We start from the raw sequence: 23,172 nt of genomic DNA, 5'->3' as shown, positions 1-23,172 counted from the left end.
TGAATTTCCAACCCCATATCTTCTCTAACACAAAAACCATCAAATTCTACATCTCTATTGTCATTAGGCTCTGCCCTAGCCTCTTTTCATCTACCACCAAAACTGTCATCCATGCCCTTGTCACCTCCAGACTTTTTGATTATTCTAACTCTTCTGGCTGGCCTCCCATCTTCCACACTCAGTGATCTTCAGTCCTTTCAACATACTGTTGTCTGGATCTGATCCGGCACCAAGTCCCACTCACCCATCATCCCTCTCCTTGTTGACCTATATTAACTCTGGTGATTCAATGGCTCTAATTAAAAATGATCACCCTCACATTTAACTCTCTACATTGCCTCAACCCTCTCTGTCTCTGTAATCTTCTCTAGCTCTACAACCCCACTCCCAAAACCTTTCATTTTTGTGACCCTATATTCTTGTGCATTTCCCATTGCCTTTGTTATACCATGCATACAGCCATCTAAACCTCATAGAATTTGCTTTCTAAATCCCTTTGCTATCCCACTTTCCTCTCCTCATTAAAGACTATCCTTAAAGTCCATCTCTTCAACCAAGCTTTTGATCATCCCGCCTAGTATTTCTTTTCGTAAAGTGCTTTGGGACTTTTTCTATGTTTAATGCAAGTTGTTGTTGACTTATTTCCCAAAAGTGATAAATAAAGGAAAGGCATTAAATATAGCCAATGTGGATTTCCAGAAAATATCTAATAAAGTATGACACATATTAAGGTATATCTCAAATTAGAAAAGATCAAGAGAATGGTATGAGTGTAAATGTAACAGCTTTGACAGAAAGTTGGTTGTCATAAAATACAGGATAAAGGCAAATGAATGTTGTTTGGGCTGGAGAAAGATTGGACAAAATGTTCCCTATGGGTCACGAGTAGAAGCACTTTTGTTCTTGAAGTATATTGATGACTTAGTTTTGGGCACAGTGGACACAATCTTGAAATTTGCTGACAACTCAAATCTGGGAGTTAGCAAACAGCTCACAGAGTGTAAAAAGGTTAGTTGAATGGGTGGACTGGTGACAGGTTCAATTTAATGTGAATAAGCTAAGATAATAAATTTTGTGGAAAAAAATGTAAGGAATGGGAGAATGTACTGAATGCTGAAGGGTGTGATGAAAAGAGAGATCACAGTTTTAAATACATAATTCCTAGGAAGTGTGAGGGTGGGCAGATAAGACCATACAAAAACCAATAAATTTTTTATTTCATAAATAGGGGCAGATAGTACAAGAGTAAATAAGTAATAATACATCTGTACAAAACACATGTGAGCTACAATGTGCAGTTTTGGTACCTCATTATAAAATAAAGCCATTAAGAACTTTTAAAGTGTAAAGTCAGCAGGATGATCCCAGAGGTGGGAAAGTATAGTTCTGGGAGACTTGAGAGACTGTTTCCACTGCATCAGAGAAAGACAAGAGAAGATTTAATAGAGCTGTTTAACACCATGAACATTCTGAATAAGAAAAGTCTGTTTCCTCTGGTTAGTGGGTCAGTGAAGCATCCTTGAAGGGACAGTGGCATGGTATTGACATTGGACGAGTAATCCAGAGACCCAGAGTAATGCTCTGGGGATGTGGGTTCAAATCCCACCACCACAGATGGTGGAATTTGAATTCAATAAAAATCTGCAATTAAAAGTCTAATGATGACCAAGAAACCATTGTCGATTATCGTAAAAACCTATTTGATTCACTAATGTCTTTTAGGGAAGGAAATCTGTCATCCTTACCTCACCTGATCCTGATTTTCAATAATGTACAACCACATTACTCTTAAATGCCCTCTGAAATGGAACGGCCTAACAAGCCACTCAGTTGTATCAAACCACTAAAAAGCTAATAAAAAGGAATGAAACCAGATGGACCACCCAGCATCGACCTAGACACCAGAAATTACAACAGCAAACCCAGTCCTGTCGACCCTGCAAAGTCCTCCTTACTAACGTCTGGGGTCTAGTGCCAAAATTGGGAGAGCTGTCTCACAGACTAGTCAAGCAGCAGCCTGACATAGTCATCCTCATGGATTCATACCTTACAGATAATGTTCCAGACACCACCATCAGTATTCCTGGGTATGTCCTGTCTCACCGGCAGGGCAGACCCAGCAGAGGTGGCGGCACAGTGGTATACAGTCGGGAGGGACTTACCCTGGGAATCCTCAACATCGACTCTGGCCCCCATGAAGTCTCATGGTATCAGGTCAAATATGGGGAGGAAAGCTCCTGCTGATTACCATGAACCGTCTACCCACAGCTGATGAATCAGTGCTCCTCCATGTTGAACACCACTCGGAGAAAGCACTGAGAGTGGAAGGGTGCAGGATGTACTCTGGGTGGGAGACTTCAATGTCCATCATCAAGAGTGGCTCGGTAGCACCACTACTAACTGAGCTGGCCGAGTCCTAAATGACATAGCTGCTAGACTGGGTCTGCCGCAGGTGATGAGGGAACCAATAAGAGGGAAAATCATACTTGACCTCATCTTCACCAGCTTGCCTGCTGCAGATGCATCTGTCCATGACAGTATCGGTAGGAGTGACCACCATACAATCCTTGTGGAGATGAAGTCCCATCTTCACATTGAGGATACCCTCTATCGTATTGTGTGGCACTACCGCTATGCTAAATGGGATGGATTTCAAACAGATCTAGCAACTCAAGACTGGGCATCCATGAGGCACTGTGGGCAATCAGCAGCAGCAGAATTGTACTCAAACACAATCTGTAGCCTCATGGCCCGGCATAACCCACACTCTACCATTACCACCAAGCCAGGAGATAAATCCTGGTTCAATGAAGAATGCAGGAGGGCATGCCAAGAGAAGCACCAGGCATACCTAAAAATGAGGTGTCAACCTGGTGAAGCTACAACACAAGGCTACTTGCGTGCCAATCAGCATAAGCAGCAAGTGATAGACAGAGGTAAGCGATTCCAAGACCAATGGATCAGATCTAAGCTCTGCAGTCCTGCCACATCCAGTCGTGAATGGTGGTGGACAATTAAACAACTCACTAGAGGAGGAGGCTCCACAAGTATCCCCATCCTCGATGATGGAGGATCCCAGCACATGAGTGCAATGTATAAGGCTGAAACATTTGCTACAATCTTCAGCCAGGAGTGCCAAGTGGGTGATCCATCTTGGCCTCCTGCAGAGGTCCCCAGCATCACAGTTGCCAGTCTTCAGCCAATTTGATTCACTCCATGTGAGATCAAGAAACGGCTGACAGCACTGGATACTGCAAAGGCTATGGGTCCTGACAATATTCCGTCAATAGTACTGAAGACATGTGCTCCAGAACTTACCGTGCCCCTAGCCAAGCTGCTCCAGTACACCTACGACACTGACATCTATCCAGCAATGTGGAAAATTGCCCAGGTATGTCCTGTATACAAAAAGCAGGACAAATCCAACGCGGCCAGTTGCTGACCCGTTAGTCTACTCTCAATTATTAGTAAAGTGATGGAAGGGGTCATCAAGCGACACTTGCTTAGCAATAACCTTCTCACTGATGCTCAGTTTGGTTTCTGCCAGGGTCATACAGCTTCTGACCTCATTACAGCCTTGGTTCAAACATGGACAAAAGAGCTGGACTCCAGAGGCGAGAATGACTGCTCTTGACATAAGGCAGCATTTGACTGAGTGTGGCATCAGGGAGCCCTAGGAAAACCGGAGTCATAGGGAATCGGGGAAAACTCTCCACAGATTGGAGTCATACCTAGCACAAAGGAAAATGGTTATGGTTGTTGCGGGTTAATCATTCCAGGACATCATTGCAGGAGCTCCTCAGGGTGGTATCCTAGGCCCAACCACCTTCAGCTGCTTCATCAATGACCTTCCTTCGAACTTAAGGTCAGAAGTGGGGATGTTCGCTGACGATTGCACTATATTCAGCAGCTTTCATGACTCCTCAGATACTGAAGCAATCCATATCCAAATGCAGTAAAACTTGAGCAATATCCAGGCTTCGGCTGACAAATGGCAAGTAACATTTGCGCCACACAAATGCCAGGCAAAGACTATCCCCAACAAGAGAGAATCTTACAATCACCCCTTGATATTCAATGGCATTACCATTACTGAATCCCCCATTATCAACATCCTGGGGGTTACCATTGACCAGAGACTGAACTGGGCTAGCCACATAAATACAGTGACTACAAGAGCAGGACAGAGGCTAGGAATCCTGTGGCGAATAACTCACTTCCTGACTCCCCAGAGCCTGTCCTCCATCTAAAAGGCACAAGTCAGGACTGTGATAGAATACTCTCCACTTGTCTGGATGAGTGCAGCTCCAACAACACCCGAAGCTTGACACCATCCAGGACAAAGCAGCCTGCTTGGTTGGTACCCCATCCACAAACATTCATTCCCTTCACCACCGATGCACAGTGGCAGCAGTGTGTACCGTCTACAAGATGCACTGCAAAAATTCACCAAGCCTCCTTTGGCAGCACCTTAAAAATCTACGACAACTACTATCTAGATGGACAAGGGCAGCAGCTACAAGGGAACACCATCACCTGGAAGCTCCCCTCCAAGACACTCACCATCCTGACTTGGAAATATATCACTGTTCCTTCACTGTCGCTGGGTCAAAATCCCTGGCAGCACTGTGAGTGTACCTACACCACAAACTGCAGCAGTTCAAGAAGGCAGCTCACCACCACCTTCTCAAGGGCAAGTAGGGATGGGCAATAAATGCTGGCTTTGAGAGAGTGAGGTAAGAGGTAAGAAGAAATGTATTTACATGAAGTATTATTACTGGAGCATCAAATGCTTTGTCACAAGGTTGAGACATAAAGTCCTGCACTTGCTACAGGAAAGTAGGACTAATATTTGAAGCAGGGAAAAGGTATAGGACTATGGGGGGCCAGCAGGCAATGGGACTAATTTTGTATTAGTCTAGTATCAACATAATGGGATGAATGACTTCCATCAGTGGTGTAAAGTTCTATGGTTTTAATTTCAAGGCTATAATAGATCAAGAGCAAAGTTTGTTATCATAAAATGTGCCTGTACTTACAGATTAGCTTGTCCATTGGCAAATTGACAATAATGTAATTGAAGTAACCAATTACAACGTGAAAGAGAAATACAAGATAAAAGAAATCAGGGCAAGCTATACATAGGAAACAGTAATGTTGATAAGAAAGATTTAACTTATGTGTTGTTTGTCTTTGTTTAGCCATGAGCATATCAGTGGAGTTACTGGCACAAAACATGAAAGTATCAAACAGTCTAAAGTGAATCTTTTCGATGGAGAATCTCATTTATTCCAAAGAGATGCTGCTGAAGAACATAGTGTTCAGAAGACTGCAATGCACAGGTCAAGAAAAGTTGCCATCCGGGAGTCTGCTGAGCACATTTCACTGAATAAACAGGTGAGTTTAAAGAGCGGTATTCAATCCAGTCAGCAGGCATCAGACACTAAACCAAAGGTAGTGTCAGTAAAAACTCAGTTCATTTCAGTGGAAGGAATAAGAATTTTTAGTAGAAGGAAAAGTTTATGTACAACAAGCCCATCTCTTTTTGATAGGTCAGCTCATTTCTTCCCCATATCCCCATAACCCTAACCCTAACCCCTTTCTTTTAAGAAAGTACAACTAGTTGCCTCTAGAACCCATTAATAACAGAAGATCAATGGTCTTCGCTGGTAATTAGTTCTCAGTTCTACGGCTGTTTGGGTAAAAATGTTTTGCCTTCCTTTCCTTCTTGCTCCTAACTCCTTAATTTATAAATGCTTTGTGGTACTGATTTTCTTCCCCTTTCCTGTCCTCTTCCTCTCTTGAAGACACTAGACTCGAACTTCTGTTTGTCACTTCAATCCAGGGAATGCAGTCATTTAAATTTTAGGAGTGGGTGCAAGTACCTGTGCTGTTGAAACCAGAGAGTCTGCCCCTCTTAGACAATATATCTTGTACCACGCTTTATTGCTTCAAGAGGGGAAATCATGGCTGATCAGCCCAAAGAAAGTACGCAGTCTACAGCATTCAATCCCTTGCTTAGATGATTGGATGGTGAGAATGGAAGCTGTATTCTTAATTTTAATTCAGGGTGGGAGGGGTTTGAGAGAAGCAGTAAATTCCCCTGATCTCGGCATTGTGAGGCACAGGAGATTTTAGATCCTGGAACCCCATCTGCCTGTCTTTGGTCAGCTGCCTGCCCAAAACTAGCAGGAAATGACAGATGGCTGGTGGGACAGCATGGAATGTCACATAGTGGAAGGCTGCCCACCAGGACCATAGGAATGATTGCCAGCAATGAGATAAGTCAAAGAGTGGGAGCTTTGGAATGGTCTAGCAAGCAGGAATGAGTAGTGTGGGAAATCACAATCAATGGCATATCACAGTAATGAGTTAATCTGCCATTTGACTAAAATGAATGATGTTCTTCATTATTACGTACTATTTACATATGTACAAAGCAGCAAAGGAGGAATAACAAACAACAGAGTAAGGCATTGCAGTTAGAAGCTGTATAAACCAAGAAGGCGTGAATGCAATTCCTTGTTACTGACACTATCTCAGTGTGTTATTGACAAGAAAACAGTTTTACAGCTTCTGACTTCACAGTTTGCAATTTGAGCTATATTGTTCCAATGCATTTAAAAACTGGGGAGGCAGCTTTAAATTTCTGAACTTAATGCCCGAGGTCCGTTGAATATGTCCTTTGCATCTTTATTTTAGTACGTTGGAATTACAGTGCCCTTTTAAGCAGTGTGCATTATTTTTTTAGCATAGCCTTCTTTTCCCGTTAACAAGCATGGTTATAACATTAACTTATATTTACAAAGCACCTTTAGAATAACAGAACATCCCATTGCTCTCCATTGTTCAACATCAGGCCAAAGCAGAAATAGGAGCTTAATTAAGAGAGCAGAAAGCTTGGTTGAACAAGTAGGTTTAAGGATGTTTTTGAAGGTGGGGAGAGATGTAACAAGATGGAGAGCATTGAGAAGGAAGTGGGGGGGTTAGTGCTAGAGTGTTGTGACTGCTATCAGTAGTAACACAGTTGGAATTGGGAAATGTAACTGACCAGAGATGGAAGCATGGAGGATGCAAGCTGGGACATAGGACTGGAAAAGATCATTGAGGCAGGATGAAGTGAAATCTTGGAGGGCACAGGCTTTGAAGTCTGTAAAACTGAGGAATGAGGAGAGGTTAGCAAAGATACAGGGGAGATAGGAGGGATGAACTTTGTGGGACACAATGTGGGTTGCAGACTTATGGATGTATTAGTATTTATGGAGTTTGGAGGAATGAGAAATAAGACATTGAAAAAAATTCAGTGACAAAAGCATTAATAAGAGCTGCTACAATAGTGAGGATCAGGTATGGATGTATGTTTGGAAGTACAAATAGACAGTTTTGTATGGATGTGGGGTTTGAAGTTCAGCTCAAGTTTGAGCGTGACACTTGAGGGTAATCTTGAATGAGAATCCAAGAAGCCGGATGGAATCAGGACATGAGGCACAGAATTCAAAAACACCAAAGGTAGCTTTGGTCTCTAATGTTGAGCTGCAGGACGTTCTGGCTCATCCATGATTTGATCTCAGATGGATGGTCAAACAGCAGAGTACCAGTCAAGGAATCAAGGTAATAGTAAAGCTGCATATTGTTGACATGACTGCTAATGGGGATTGTCACTGAGGGGTAACATATAGATGAAGAATAGGAGGACCCATGTGGTTAAAAGACCAACGAGCCCACAAGGGTACTACAAAAGAAGGCATTGCAGGAGATGTGCTGAGTGCAAAGGAGAAGGTAGCAATAAAACCAGGCATAGGTAGTGCCATGAATGCTGACGACAGAGGAGCTGGTAGAGGATGATGAATATAGAATGTTGCAGACAAGATGAGTGGGATGGTGATGGATTATGTGCTATGGTCACAATTGCACATAACATTATAGAATTTAATGAGGGTGGTCTCGGTGCTGCAGCCAATTGGAACCAGACTGAAGAAATTGAATAGGAAGCAGTGGGGAAGTGTCTTTTAGAAGGAAGACACAAATAACTTCCCAGAAATACTAGGGAACCAAAGGTCTAGTGAGAAGGAGGAATTGAAGGAAATTAGTATTACTAAGAAAACAGTGCTGGAGAAATTAATGGGACTGAAAGCCAATAAATCCCCAGGACCTGATCATCTACATCTACATCAACAAGCTTTTGATAAAGTCCCACATAAGAGATTAGTGTGCAAATTTAAAGCACATGGGATTGGGGGTAATATATTGCCATGGATTGAGAATTGGTTAACAGCCAGGAAATAGAGAGTAGGAATAAATGGGTCTTTATCAGAATGGCAGGCGATGACGAGTGGGGTACCCAGGGTTCACTGCTTGGGCCCCAGCTATTCACAATATATATCAATGATTTGGATGAGGGAGCCAAATGTAATATTTCCAAGTTTTCTGACGACACAGAACTAAGTGGGAATGTGAGTGGTGAGGAGAATGTTAAGAGGCTTCAAGGTGATTTCGACAAGTTGAGTGAGTGGGCAAATACATGGCAGATGCAGTATAATGTGGAAATATGTGAAGTTTTCCACTTTGGTAGGAAAAACAGAATGGCAGAGTATTATTTAAATGGTGATAGATTGGGAAATATTGATGTACAAAGGGACCAGGGAATCCTTCTACATCAATCACTGAAAGCAAGAATGCAGGTGCAGCAAGCAGTTAAGAAGGCAAATGGTCATCATTGCGAGAGGACTTGAATACAGGAGCAAGGATGTCTTACTGCAGCTATACAGGGCCTTAGTGAGACCACACCTGGAGTATTGTGTGCAGTTTCCTTACCTAAGTCTCCTTACCTAAGAAAGGATATACTTGCCATAGAGGGAGTGCAACAAAGGTTCACCAGACTGATTCCTGGGATGGTAGGATTGTCGTATGAGGAGATATTGGGCCAACTAGGCCTGTATTCATTGGAGTTTAGAAGAATGAGAGGGGATCTCATTGAAACGTATAAAATTCTGACGGGGCTGGACAGACCGGATGCAGGGATGATGTTTCCTCTGGCTGGAGGATATAGAACAAGTAGTCACAATCTCAGGATATGGGTTGGCCATTTAGGACTGAGATGGGGAGAAACTTCTTCACTCGGAAGGTGGTGAACCTGTGGAATTCTCTACCAAAGAGGACTGTGGAGGCCAGGTCACTGAATATATTTGAGAAGGAAATAGATTTCTAGGCTCTAATGGCATCAAAGGGTATGGGGAGAGAGCGAGAGTATGACGTTGAGATAGAGGATCAGCCATGATCATAATGAATGGCACAACAGGCTCGAAAGGCCAAATGACCTACTCCTGCTTCTATTTTGCTATGTTTCTATGAGTCCTCAGTTGGGTAGTCTGTTGGAGAGGAAGGAAAGGTTGATGATTGACTGGACACAGGGATGGAGGATAGACCTTTTTTTTTAGCAGTTTTGAAAGGGAGAGGAATCTCTTAATGAATGATTACAGTAGGGAGAGTAGTCTTTTTGGAAACAGGACTTTCCAAACCTTTTTCTGACGCAATGATTTGGCTACAACCTGTTGAAACGTTTCTTGTGCTGACCTGATGTGGACACCATAGCCATATTGTAAATGGTGTGGGTGACTCCGACAGTACGCAAATGTTACTAACCTCGAAATTTAGCAGAGGAACAAAGGCACATCGATGTTGGGGGTTTTGGATGATGGGGGGGATAGAGTTTAGAAAGTTTGCTAACCCCATTTCAGCCCTAGAAGCTCTCCCCTGGAAACTCATCCTCTTCCTGTCACCAGAAGCATTTACATTGATGATGTACAGTTGACAAAGGACACACTATACCTTCTCTGTGAAATATTAAATGAACAATGAACTTCTGTGATGCTGATGGGATTGGGCCCCAATATTTCATGGGCCGCCAAAACAGAAGGGTGGAAAGCGAGCCCCTTTTACCATTGGCTCTGCAGAGGAACCTATAATCCCTCCCAGCACATTACAAAAGGTTAAATGCAAAAGCAGTGCTCATAGTTTGCAGGTCTTAAGCCCAACTGTCCCACAGTAAAATTTGAATCTGAAATCTGAGTACATTTAGTAAATGCAAAATGGTAAATTAAAGAAAAACAAGAATTGGCCAAGATTAGTGCCAAGATGCTGGTGTGTCTATTTCCACAGATGGACCATAGGAATCAACAACTTTTCATTTGCAATATAAATCATTCATTCTTCATGTTAACTTCACAATGCTTTTGAAAAGACCCACCAACCGTATTGTCATAATAATGAGATCCGCAGAGGTAAAAGTTTAACTGGGCTTGCATACTGTTTTTGCAACCGTTGGTTAGGCCATGAGATATCATGGAAAATCTGAGACAAGCACGTCCTCTCAGTGGAGCCCATTTCCCTGAGGGTTCCAAACAGCTGTTACGCCCCTCAGTGGTACATGGAAGTGTTCTAATATCTGTTTTAAATGGCCTGCCCAGCCACCTAAATAATCAGATTGTAGAAATCCCTGCCGAGTGGGAACAGACTGGATATTTCACCCACCCCAATGTGACTGCCCACCTGCCACAAGGAGGGTGAAACTTCCCCACAGTGACTCATTGTCATGACACTTGCATCATGACAGGCTATAATAGTTTTCTACATACTTTTCCATAAAGAACTTGAAGAATGCTGACTTCTCTTAATTGCATATGCTAATATTTTCTTTCAGAATGCAAATTTGATTGCTTTTTTGATTAAGTTGTAAAAACGGATGTACAATATTTAACTGACAGTGTTGCTAATGCTGAAATGTTTTGCACTGGGTCAACCTCATGTTTTTCTGTGTCTCACCTCAGATTTACGATACTCAAGAATTTCACAGAAGACTGAGAGAGGACAGCCTGCTTCGTATGCCTGAGTTTATAATCAAGCCAAGATCTCACACTGTCTGGGAGAAGCAGAATGTGAAGTTACACTGCACTGTCTCAGGTTGGCCTGAGCCTCGGGTTACATGGTAAGTAATGACTTTTATTATATACAGACAATACATCACCCCATCCTATTTGTCTACCAAAGCAAGATAAAATTCTACCTATTTAGAGAAAGTAAACTATGAAAACGCAGTCAGCTCTACCTTATCTTTCTAAATGTATTACTAAGGTCATATGGATTTGAAAGGAGAGCTTCAGGCTAAATATTGTAAACAGCATAGCCAAACTTGATTGACACCCGATACGTGAGATTGAAGAATTATATTCGAAATTGACATGGGGCAGCACATATTTAAAACTCAACATGAGCCATGCCCACCAGCAGGTAGAGTTGGAAGAAGGCTCTAGGGAATTTGTGACCATCAATACACATCGAGGATTGTATCAATATATTTGACTACCCTTTGCAGTCTCATCAGCGTGTGCTATTTTGCAAAGTACCATGGAAAATCTGCTTCAGGTTCTGCCCCATGTCGATGTTTATCTGGATGATGTCTTAGTCACTGGACTAACTGATGAAAACAGCTAATTTGGAGGAGGTGCTGATACACTTCTCATAATTGGGGGTATGCTTGAAATGAGAAGAATGTGTTTTCCAAGCTATAGAGGTAGTTTACTTGGGCCATAAAGTCAACACGCAGGGCCTGCATCTTTGTGGAAGAAAAGGTCAAGGCTATTCGCAAGGCACCTGCACTGAAAAGCACTACAGAACTAAAAGCCTTCTTAGACATGGGCCAGAATTTTGACGTTGGCGTGCGGGGGCGGGCCCGACTTGCCGTTGCATAAAATGATGCACGGTGACGTCACCATGCGTCATTTAGATCTTTAATTCGGCGGGCGCAGGCCGGAGGCAGCTGCACGCCCGCTGAACTGTCAAAGGCCTGTTAATGCCATTAAAAAAACCAATTAAAGTAATTTTCATAGAAACATAGAAACATAGAAAATAGGAGCAGGAGAAGGCCATTCGGCCCTTTGAGCCTGTTCCGCCATTCATTATGATCATGGCTGATCATCCAACTCAAAAGCCTGCTCCCGCTTTCTCCCCATATCCTTTGATCCCTTTCGCCCCAAGAGCTATATCTAACTCCTTCTTGAAAACACACAATGTTTTGGCCTCAACTACTTTCTGTGGTAGCGAATTCCACAGGCTCACCACTCTCTGGGTGAAGAAATTTCTCCTCATCTCAGTCCTAAATGGTCTACCCCCTATCCTCAGACTGTGACCCCTGGTTCTGGACTCCCCCACCATCGGGAACATCCTTCCTGCACCTACCATGTCTAGTCCTGTTAGAATTTTATAGGTTTCTGTGAGATCCCCCCACATTCTTCTGAACTCCAGCGAATATCCTAACCAACTCAATCTCTCTTCATATGTCAGTCCCGCCATCCCAGGAATCAGTCTGGTAAACCTTCGCTGCGCTCCCTCTATAGCAAGAACATCCTTCCTCAGATAAGGAGACCAAAACTGCACACAATATTCCAAGCGTGGTCTCACCAAGGCCCTGTATAATTGCAGCAAGACATCCCTGCTCCTGTACTCGAATCCTCTGGCTATGAAGGCCAACATACCATTTGCCTTCTTTACTGCCTGCTGCACCTGCATGCTTACCTTTAGCGACTGGTGTTCGAGGACACCCAGGTCTTGATGCACATTCCCCTCTCTCAATTTATAGCCATTCAGATAATAATCTGCCTTCCTGTTTTTGCTACCAAAGTGGATAACCTCACATTTATCCACATTATACTGCATCTGCCATGCATTTGCCCACTCACTCAGCTTGTCCAAATCACACTGAAGCATCTCTGCATCCTCCTCACAGCTCACCCTCCAACCCAGCTTTGTGTCATCTGCAAATTTGGAGATATTACATTTAGTTCCCTCATCTAAATCATTAATATATATTGTGAATAACTGGGGTCCCAGCACCGATCCCTACTGTACCCTACTAGTCACTGCCTGCCATTCGGAAAAAGACCCATTTATTGCTACTCTTTGTTTCCTGTCTACCAACCAGTTTTCCATCCATCTCAATACACTACCCCCAATCCCATGCGCTTTAATTTTATATGCTAATCTCTTATGTGGGACTTTGTCGAAAGCCTCCTGAAAGTCCGAATAAACCACATCCACTGGCTCCCCCTCATCAACTCCACTAGTTACATTCCCGAAAAACTCCAGTAGATTTGTCAAGCATGATTTCCCTTTTGTAAATCCATGCTGACTCTGTCTGATTCTACCACTGTTTCCCAAGTGCTCAGTTATTAAATCTTTTATAATGGACTCTAGAATTTTCCCCACTACCGACGTCAGGCTGACTGGTCTATAATTCTCTGTTTTCTCTTGACCTCCCTTTTTAAATAGTAGGGTTATATTAGCTACCCTCCAATCTGTAGGAACTGTTCAAGAGTCAATAGAATCTCGGAAGATGACCACGAATGCATCCACTATTTCTAGGGCTACTTCCTTAGGTACTCTGGGATGTAGATTATCAGGCCCTGGGGTTTTATCGGCTTTCAATCCCATCAATTTCTCCAACACCATTTCCCTACTAATACTGATTTCTTTCAGTTCCTCCCTCTCACTAAACCCTGTGTTCCCCAACATTTCTGGTATGTTATTAGTGTCCTCCTTTGTGAAGACAGAACAAAAGTATATATTTAGTTGGTCAGCCATTTCTTTGTTCCCCATTAGAAATTCCCCTGTTTCTGACTGTAAGGGACCTACATGTGTCTTCACCGATCTTTTTCTCTTCACATACCGATAGAAACTTTTACAGTCAGTTTTTATGTTCCCCGCAAGTTTACTCTCATACTCTATTTTCCCCTTCTTAATCAATCCCTTGATTCTCCTTTGCTGAATTCTAAAGTGCTCCCAATCCTCAGGTTTGTTGTTTTTTCTGGCCAATTTGTATGCCTCTTCCTTGGATCTAATGCTATCTCTAATTTCCCTTGTAAGCCATGGTTTGGCAGCTTTCCTATTTTACTTTTGCACCAGACAGGAATAAACAATTGTTGCAGTTCACCCATGTGTTCTTTGAATGTTTGCCATTGCCTATCCACCGTCATCCCTTTAAGTAACATTTCCCAATCCATCATCGCCAACTTGCATCTCATACCATTGTAGTTTCCTTTATTAAGATTCAGGACCCTAGTCTCAGAATCAACTATGTCACTCTCCATCTTGATGAAGAATTCTATCATATTATGGTCGCTCATCCTCAAGGGGCCTCGCACAACTAGATTGCCAATTATTCCTTTCTCATTTCACAATACCCAGTCTAGGATGGCCTGTTCTCTAGTTGGTTCCTCAACGTATTGGTCCAGAAAACCATCCCATATACACTCCAGGAATTCCTCCTCTATGGTATTGTTACTAATTTGATTTGCCCAATCTATATGCAAATTAAAGTCACCCATAATTACAGATGTTCCTTTATTGCATGCGTCTCTAATTTCCTGTTTAATGCCATTCCCAACATCACCACTACAGTTTGGGGGTCTATATACAACCCCCACTAACGTATTTTGCCCCTTAGTGTTTCTCAGCTCTAACCATAAAGATTCCACATCATCGGAGCTAATATCTTTCCTCACTATTGTGTTAATTTCCTCTTTAACCAGCAATACAAGTCCACTGCCTTTTCCTTTTTGTCTGTCCTTCCTAAATACTGAATACCCCTGGATGTTCAGTTCCCATCCCTGGTCACCCTGCAGCCAAGTCTCTGTAATCCCAACTATATCATACCTGTTTACATCTATTTGCGTGGTTAATTCATCCACTTTATTGCGAATGCTCCTCGCGTTAAGGCACAAAGCCTTCTGGCTTGTCTTTTTAACATTACTTGTCGCATTCCCACTATTTTTCACTGAGGCCCTGTTTGATTTTTGCCCTTGATTTCTTTGCCTATCGCTTTTCTTATCCCCCTTTCTGTCTTTTGTTCTTGCCCTTGATTCCCCCTCCTCTGACTCCTTGCATAGATTCCTATCCCCCTGCCATTTTAGTTTAAACCCTCCCCAACCACTCTAGCAAATATTCCCCCTAGGACATCAGGCCTGGTCCTGCCCAGGTGTAACCCATCCAGTTTGTACTGGTTCCACCTCCCCCAGAACCGGTCCCAATGCCCCAGGAATTTGAAACCCTCCCCTTCACACCATCTCTTCAGCCACATATTTATCCGATATATCCTGCTATTTCTACTCTGACTAGTACTTGGCACTGGTAGTAATCCTGAGATCACTACCTTTGAGGCCTTATCAACGCTGCCCGTCCAACCTTAAGGTTGATGGGCAGGTGAAGAGCCCAAGCGGCCTTTACGTTTTTCAGGAAACGTCATCCACAGGTGGGATGAGATTTCCTGAAGGTTTTATTAAATAAATAAATAATTTTTGCACAATTCATAAACATGTCCCAGCTCATGGGACACTGTCACATTAGGAGGCATGTGTAAATAATTTTTATTTTTCCTTATTCAAAAATTTCAGTATGTACTTAATCTCCCTGAGGCACGGAGCTGCCTCAGGAAGATTTCTGAGCTCTTTCGCAGGCCCTGACTCTCCCTCCTCCCCCCACCGCCTGCACAGGTAGTGCTGCGCACTACTGGCTGCTCGTCACGCTGGGCGGGCCTTAATTGGCATGCCCACATAAAATGGCAGTGCACAGCCGACTGCAGGCAGTGATTGGCTCTGCGCCCGCCCCCGCCCGCTCCCACCCAGCTTGCTCGACACAGACCATAAGACATAGGAGCAGAAATTAGGCCATTCGGCCCATCGAGTCTGCTCCACCATTCAATCATGGCTGATAAGTTTCTCAACCCCATTCTCCCGTCTTCTCCCCGCAACCTTTGATCCCCTTACCAATCAAGAACCTATCTATCTCGGTCTTAAATACACTCAGTGACCTGGCCTCCACAGCCTTCTGTGGCAATGAATTCCATAGATTCACCACTCTCTAGCTAAGGAAATTTCTCCTCATCTCTGTTCTAAAAGGTCTTCCCTTTACTCTGAGGCTGTGCCCTCGGGTCCTAGTCTCTCCTACAAATGGAAACATCTTCCCCACGTCCACTCTATCCAGGCCTTTCAGTATTCTGTAAGTTTCAATTAGATCCCTCCTCATCCTTCTAAACTCCAACGAGTATAGACCCAGAGTCCTCAAATGTTCCTCATATGTTAAACCTTTCATTCCTGGGATCATTCTCGTGAACCTCCTCTGGACCCTCTCCAGGGCCAGCACATCCTTCCTGAGATACGGGGCCCAAAATTGCTCACAATATTCTAAATGTGGTCTGACCAGAGCCTTATAAAGCCTCAGCAGCACATCCCTGCTTTTATATTCTAGTCCTCTCGAAATAAATGCCAACATTGCATTTGCCTTCCTAACTACCGACTCAACCTGCAAGTTAACCTTAAGAGAATCCTGGACTAGGACTCCCAAGTCCCTTTGCACTCCAGATTTCTGAATTCTCTCCCCATTTAGAAAATAGTCTATGCCTCTATTCTTCCTACCGAAGTGCATGACCTCACACTTGCCCACGTTGTATTCCATGTGCCACTTCTTTGCCCATTCTCCTAACCTGTCCAAATCCTTCTGCAGCCTCCCCGCCTCCTCAATACTACCTGTCCCTCCACCTATCTTTGTATCATCTGCAAACTTAGCCAGGATGCCCTCAGTTCCTTCATCTAGATCATTAATGTATAAAGTGAAAAGTTGTGGTCCCAACACTGACCCCTCCTGACCCCACTAGTCATCGGCTGGCATCCTGAGAAGGACCCCCTTATTCCCACTCTCTGTCTCCTGCTAGACAGCCAATCTTCTATCCATGCTAGTACCTTGCCTCTAACACCATGGGCTCTTATCTTACTGAGCAGCTTCCTGTGTGGCACCTTGTCAAAGGCCTTCTGGAAGTCCAAGTAGATAACATCCATTGGCTCTCCTTTGTCTAACCTACTCGTTACCTCCACAAAGAATTCTAACAGATTTGTCAGGCATGACCTCCCCTTGATGAAACCATGCTGACTTTGCCCAATTTTACCACGCACTTCCAAGTATTCTGAAATCTCATCCTTAATAATGGACTCTAAAATCTTACCAACGACCGAGGTCATGCTAATTGGCCTGTAATTTCCCGTCTTTTGCCTCACTCCCTTCTTAAATAGGGGGGTTACATTAGCGATTTTCCAGTCCTCTGGGACCCTCCCTGACTCCAGTGATTCCTGAAAGAAACTTACACAGGTAAGTTTCTGGCCTGTAAGTTTAGAGCTGAAGGTGATTGAAGAAGCATACATTGTGTTAGTGCTCTGTCCTTTGTTCCAATAAACTATCAGTGTTTGTTCAGTCAATTGGTCTCTCTGCCTGTATAGTTTCAAGCACCAACAAACGTGTTAATATCAAGGGGGCAGCTAGCGCTCGCCGGACAACATGAACCTGATAACCAAAAGCGTAAAACTCAGTTATCAAATTGAAATACAGGGAGAATTAGAATTTGAACCCGTTAAATTCTGATTGGCAAAACCATTTTATTTATATTTTTAAAATCTCTTCGCTACCAACTCATTGTTCTTGCCTCCATGCAACTCACCTGAAACCTGACAGCTGCTGAACTCCGTGGTTGCCTCACTGAAAATTGCAGAATTTTCCTGAGATGGGCATGTAAATTAGCTTGTTAATAGGAACGAGCCTATTCAGGGTCTGCTCGATCCCCCACCCGCGGGAAAATAGCAGATGATGGAAATGGAGGTGGGATTTCCAGCCAGGCCACTCAACAGCCATTTTGTTTGCTGTCCCTCTACCGTTCCCATCCAATCGGGGATGGGAATATTCCAGTCCAGGACTTGAGCACTCTAGTGCAGTATTGAAGGAGTGCTCACTGTTAGAGGTGCTGCTTACATATGAGATGTTAAACTAATCGAGGCTCTGCCTGCCCTCTTTAGATGTTAAAGATCCTGTCACAGTATTTCAAAGAAGGGCAAGGGAGTTATCTCTGGTATCCTGCCCAATATTATTCCCTTAATGAACATCACAAAAACAGGTTATCTGGTCTGCTTATTATCACATTGCTGTTTATGGGAGCTTGCTGTGTGCAAATTTGATGCTGCATTTCCTACATTACAACAGTGACTACACTTCAAAAGTACTTCATTGGCTATAAAACACTTTCAGATATCTCGTGGTTTTGAAAGTCAGTATATAAATGCCAGCCTTCCAACTTCCAGTAATCATCTTTTTGGTAGGTCTTTGCTATCTATTATTATCTTGTCCATAACTACCTTTCTTCTTTAAAATAACCTTTACAACATCCGCTTAGTGCAAAGTATTCATTTAATACGTTAGCCATGTCCTCTGCCTCTACATGAAAATTTCCACTGGGTCCTTAATAGGATTTAATTTATTGTTGTCTGCTAATCTTTTCTCTATCCTCTCTTTGGGCTGGGTTTAATGCAGCTAATTGTGACAGGAACAATGGCGGCTGGGCCCACTGAATCATGGGAGGGGCCCCACTTCAGTCACCCGGTGACGGCAAAACCTCCCCCAATTAAGTCAGAGGGTGGAAGATGTTGACACGAGATTCCTGGCCCAGGTTTTGGGCCCAGGCAGCTGAAAGCATGACTGATAATAATAAAGCGTATTTCTGAAACATCCTTTCTGGAACAAAGGTTATTGTTTCCCGTTTCCACTTTCTACCCCAGTTATCCTTACATCCTGTCTGATTAGAACTGCCAGTTGTGGACCAGTGCCCATTAAGAGCTGGACTGATTTTGCCTCAGCCTATAGAACATAGGATTTATCAGAATGTGAATAGAACACATTTCTTAATAAAACCATGCTACTGAGCAGTACTGAACAACATTTTTATTTAAATTATTTTTAGGAATTGGTGTTGATATACCTTTTATTTTTGGATTCATTACTGTTTACTTGCCTATATAATGTTCATGATTGGGAAAAGTATTAGTGTAAAGCAGTAGTGATACTTACCAAGTTTACATTTTAACTCCATTTTTATTCCAACACTCAGGTACAAAAACAATGTGTCCATCAATGTCCACACTGATCCTGGGAAATACGTCATCAACAGTAAATATGGTGTTCATTCTTTGGAAATTAACAAGTGAGAAGCTATTTTCTTTCTTTAATCTAAGATCAATTAGTTTGTGTTAAAAGAGGAAATAATGTTGGTAATTCTGTCAATAATTCAGTAACAGCTGCAGCGTGACTTAGACACTAATGGAGATGGGAAATTGTATCTAACAAGAGTCCATTATTAGCAGTCAGATGTTTTGCAAAGAGTCTTGACAGTTGTACTTCTGTTTACAATTTCTTAATAATGCACAAATCTTAATGGGCACTAGTAACTCTGATAGATGGAGTGAGATAATCAATTTATCTCTTTCTTTCCTACCTTTCCCTGTTGCACATACCAATGAGTGGGCCAGAATTTGCTGGAGTGGAGCATTTAACATTGTCTGCATTTTTGCCCACAACATTGCTGTAAATGCAAGCTGGTAACTGTTCAGCGAGGGATGCAGGGCATGCACGAACAGAGCAAACAACAAAATCCCCTTAATCAATTAGATTTAACAATTGTGAACTGAACAAAGGAAGAACTGAGAAGAGTTAAAGTGGGTGAATTCAATGTTAGATCAGGTACAGAAAAAGGAAAGGAAAGAAAGATTTGATTGAGAGGGAGAAAAATGAAGCAGGAAAAGTATAAAAAAAAACTTGAAATTGACATTTTTAAAATCTCCCCAAAAAATTCAAAATGTGAAGGAGTAAGACTCCATACTTGCAATAATTAATTTTCAGTGCCAGAGAAGTTGGTTGGCAGCAATTCACATTTATAGTGTCAATAAAAGTGTTCTTACACAGCCCTAAAAATCTGTGGCAGATTTAGTTTATATCTACCACACATATACAGTAACTGCATGACATTCAATGCATGTTGATGCTGAGCTTTGTGAAAATAGCATTTCCGCAAATGGGAAAGTGGTGCAAATCGGGCAGCAACATTTAAATATTTACATTTAACGGTGTATCTGCTCCTCGCCTGATGTTGCTGTATCATCTACCCATGGATAATGGCAAGCACCATTTAGCTTCACTGTTAATTTGACAGCAAATTCTGGCTGTTGTAAATTTGATAAGCTGTTAACGAAATTGTGAATGGTGCAAATGCTATGTTTGGATTTCACAGTAAAACTGACAATTGCTCTGTTATAATAGGCTGCTGACTTCAGCAGCCTGCAGCTTCTGCCTTTACAGGTGACTTGTTCACCTGCTTTCCAGGCTGAACAAATGGCATTTTCCAAACTGTTACATGTGACGAGTTATCTTGCATGTCGCAAATGCACACTGGAAAATTATGGGACCTGTTCCTGGCAGTCAAGGTACTTGACTGAATGCAAGCACTTGGAGGATCAACTGTAAAGGAGAAATCTGGGTAGCAGCAGTACCACCAAATAAGTAAAGAGAGAAGTGTTAGAAATTGTCACTCATTTGGAGGCAAGGTACAACAGTTAGATTCACAACCAGAATACAATCTGATACAAGTTGAATATTCAGATTACTGTGTTACTTGCATGCTATAAAGACTTAATTCTTTTCAAAATTTTCTTAGAATAAAGCCAGGTTACAAGTTACTGTCAATTATGACATGACCCAGATAATTAGAACAACGGCCTTGAAGTTACTCTACATGAATTATGAATGTCATACACTTAATGCTTATAGTTATTTTAATGGAGACATAAACCCCTTGATTAAAAACCTCTGCTAAAATAGTGGACAAATGAAATTCAGCCAAATGCATTAAGGCTTTATATCCTAATGTTTGTAATTATAACTTTCAGGTTTTGTATGTTTTCATTTTTATTTTAAAAAATTTTTCTATAGGCTTAAGAATTGGTTTTATAACATTAATAATCATTATCTTAGACTTGCAATAAATTGATATTTGGGCCATTAAGTGACGGTCCAGAATAGTTTGACAAGTATCATTTTGTCAATAATTCAGGTGTTCATATTTAGCTACTTAATTTAGGTATGACAAAAATATAGAAGAGGGAAATAAAAGATTGGCATGTGCAGATCATTTTACACTTGGGTTCAGAAAAATCTTTTTTAAGAATGGAAGAAAGTGTTACATTCGGCAAAAATGAAATTTAGGTAAAAATTATGCTTTAGTTTTGATTTTGTTTGAAGAAGAATTTGCAAGTATGTAGCATATTTCAGTACTCCCCATTGAAAACATAGAAATAAACAGAAAGATTTATGGCACGGAAGGAGACCATTTGGCCCATCATGTCCATGCCAGCTAAAGAAGAGCTTTCCAGACAAATCCTACCTTCCAGCGCTTGTTTGGTAGCCCTGTAGGTTACCGCACCTCAAGTGCATATTCAGATATTTTTCTAAATGTAATAATGGTTTCTGCCTCTACCACCCTTTCAGGCAGGGAGTTCCGGACCCCTACCACCCTCTGGGTGAAAAAATTGCTCCTCAGCTCCCCTCTAATCCTTCCACCAATTACTTTAAATTTATGCCACCTGGTTAATGACCTGTCAGCAAACGGAAATAGGTCCATTCCATCCTATTTATTCAACCTAGGCACTTTAATTTTGTACACTTTATTTAAATCTTTCCTCAGCCTTCTCTGTTCCAAAGAAACCAATCTCAGCCTATCTAATTTTTCCTCTTGGTTAAACTTCTCCCTTCCTGGCAACATCCTTGTAATTCCATTCTGTACCCTTTCTAGTGTGATCATATGCTTCCTGTAATCCAGTGACCAAAGCTGTATGCAGTACTCTAGTTGCAATCTAACTAGTGTTTTATATAGTTCTAGCATTACACCGCTGCTCTTACTCTAGGCCCTGGTCAATAAATGAAAGCATCCCCTATGCTCGACTACCTTATCTACCTCTTTTGCCACCTTCAGGAATCTGTAGATCCTCTGTTCCTGTCCACTTCAGAATCCTACCATTTGTTGAGTATTCCTTTGCCTTGTTTGCCCTCCCCAAATGCATTATCTCATACTTTTCTGGATAGAGTCCCATTTGCCACTTTTCTGCTCACCTGACCAGTCCATTGATATCTTCCAGCAGTCTGCAGCTTTCCCCTTCACTATCAACCATATGATCAATTTTTATATCATCTGCAAACTAATCATGCTCCCTGCATTCAAGTCTAAATCTTTGATATATGCCACGAACATGAAGGGACCTAGAGCTGAGTCCTGCGGAACCCCACTGGAAACAGCTGACCAGTCACAAAAATACCAACCCACCATAACCCCTCGCTTCCTACCATTGGGGCAATTTTGGATCCAATTTACTGCCCTTTGATCCAATAAACATTTAATTTACTGACCAGTCTGCCATGTGGGACCTTGTCAAATGGCTTGCTCAAATCCATGCATTAAATACATTAAATATACCATTCTCATCAACTCTCCTTGTTACTTCCTCAAAACATTCAAATAACTTAGTCAGACATGTCCTTCTCTTGAGAAAGAACATAAGAACATAAGAACTAGGAGCAGGAGTAGGCAATTCAGCCCTTCGAGCCTGTCCCGCCATTCAATACGATCATGGCTGATCTCATTTCGGCCTCAACTCCAATTTCCAATTTCCCGCCCTCTCCTCGTAGCCTTTCAACCTGTTACTAATTAAAAATCTGTCTATCTCCTCCTTAAATTTATTCAGCGTCCCGGCATCCAATGCACTCTGAGGTAGTGAATTCCATAGATTCAAGACTCTTTGAGAAAAGTAATTCCTCCTCATCTCTGATTTAAATCTACCACCCCTTAGCCTAAAACTATGGCCTCTCCACAAGGGGAAACATCCGCTCCACGTCTACTTTGTCTATCCCCTTTAGCATCTTATATGCCTCAATTAGATCTCCTCTCATCCTTCTAAACTCTAGCGAGTATAGGTCTAAACTGCTCAATCTCTCCTCATAAGACAAGCCCCGCACCTCTGGAATCAATCTAGTGAACCTTCTCTGAACCGCCTCCAATGCAACTACATCCTTCCTCAAGTAAGAGGATCAAAACTGTGCACAGTACTCCAGGTGTGGTCTCACCAATGCCTTGTACAGTTGCAACAACACTTCCCTATTTTTATACTCTATTCCTTTAGCAATAAATGCCAAAATTCCATTTGCCTTCCTTATTACCTGCATACTAGCTTTCAGTGATTCATGCACGAGGACACTCAGATCCCT

At 42.3% G+C, this 23,172-nt stretch overlaps 1 protein-coding gene across 1 annotated transcript in view; it reads left to right on the top strand.

The window, feature by feature from the left end:
* Nucleotides 1–23,172, top strand: part of myom1b (myomesin 1b) — a 210,909-nt gene that overhangs the window by 19,843 nt on the left and 167,894 nt on the right. Inside the window, exons 4-6 of the mRNA XM_078540637.1 lie at nt 5,202–5,397; nt 10,827–10,984; nt 18,974–19,066. Coding sequence (XP_078396763.1) covers nt 5,202–5,397; nt 10,827–10,984; nt 18,974–19,066 — 447 coding nt within the window. The remainder of the gene's footprint in view (nt 1–5,201; nt 5,398–10,826; nt 10,985–18,973; nt 19,067–23,172) is intronic.

The sequence above is a fragment of the Cetorhinus maximus genome, chromosome 4 (genome assembly GCF_964194155.1).
Source record: "Cetorhinus maximus chromosome 4, sCetMax3.hap1.1, whole genome shotgun sequence".
Lineage (NCBI taxonomy): Eukaryota > Metazoa > Chordata > Chondrichthyes > Lamniformes > Cetorhinidae > Cetorhinus > Cetorhinus maximus.
Note: the sequence above shows the minus strand (reverse complement) of the source record. Positions and strands in the feature narration are given on the sequence as shown.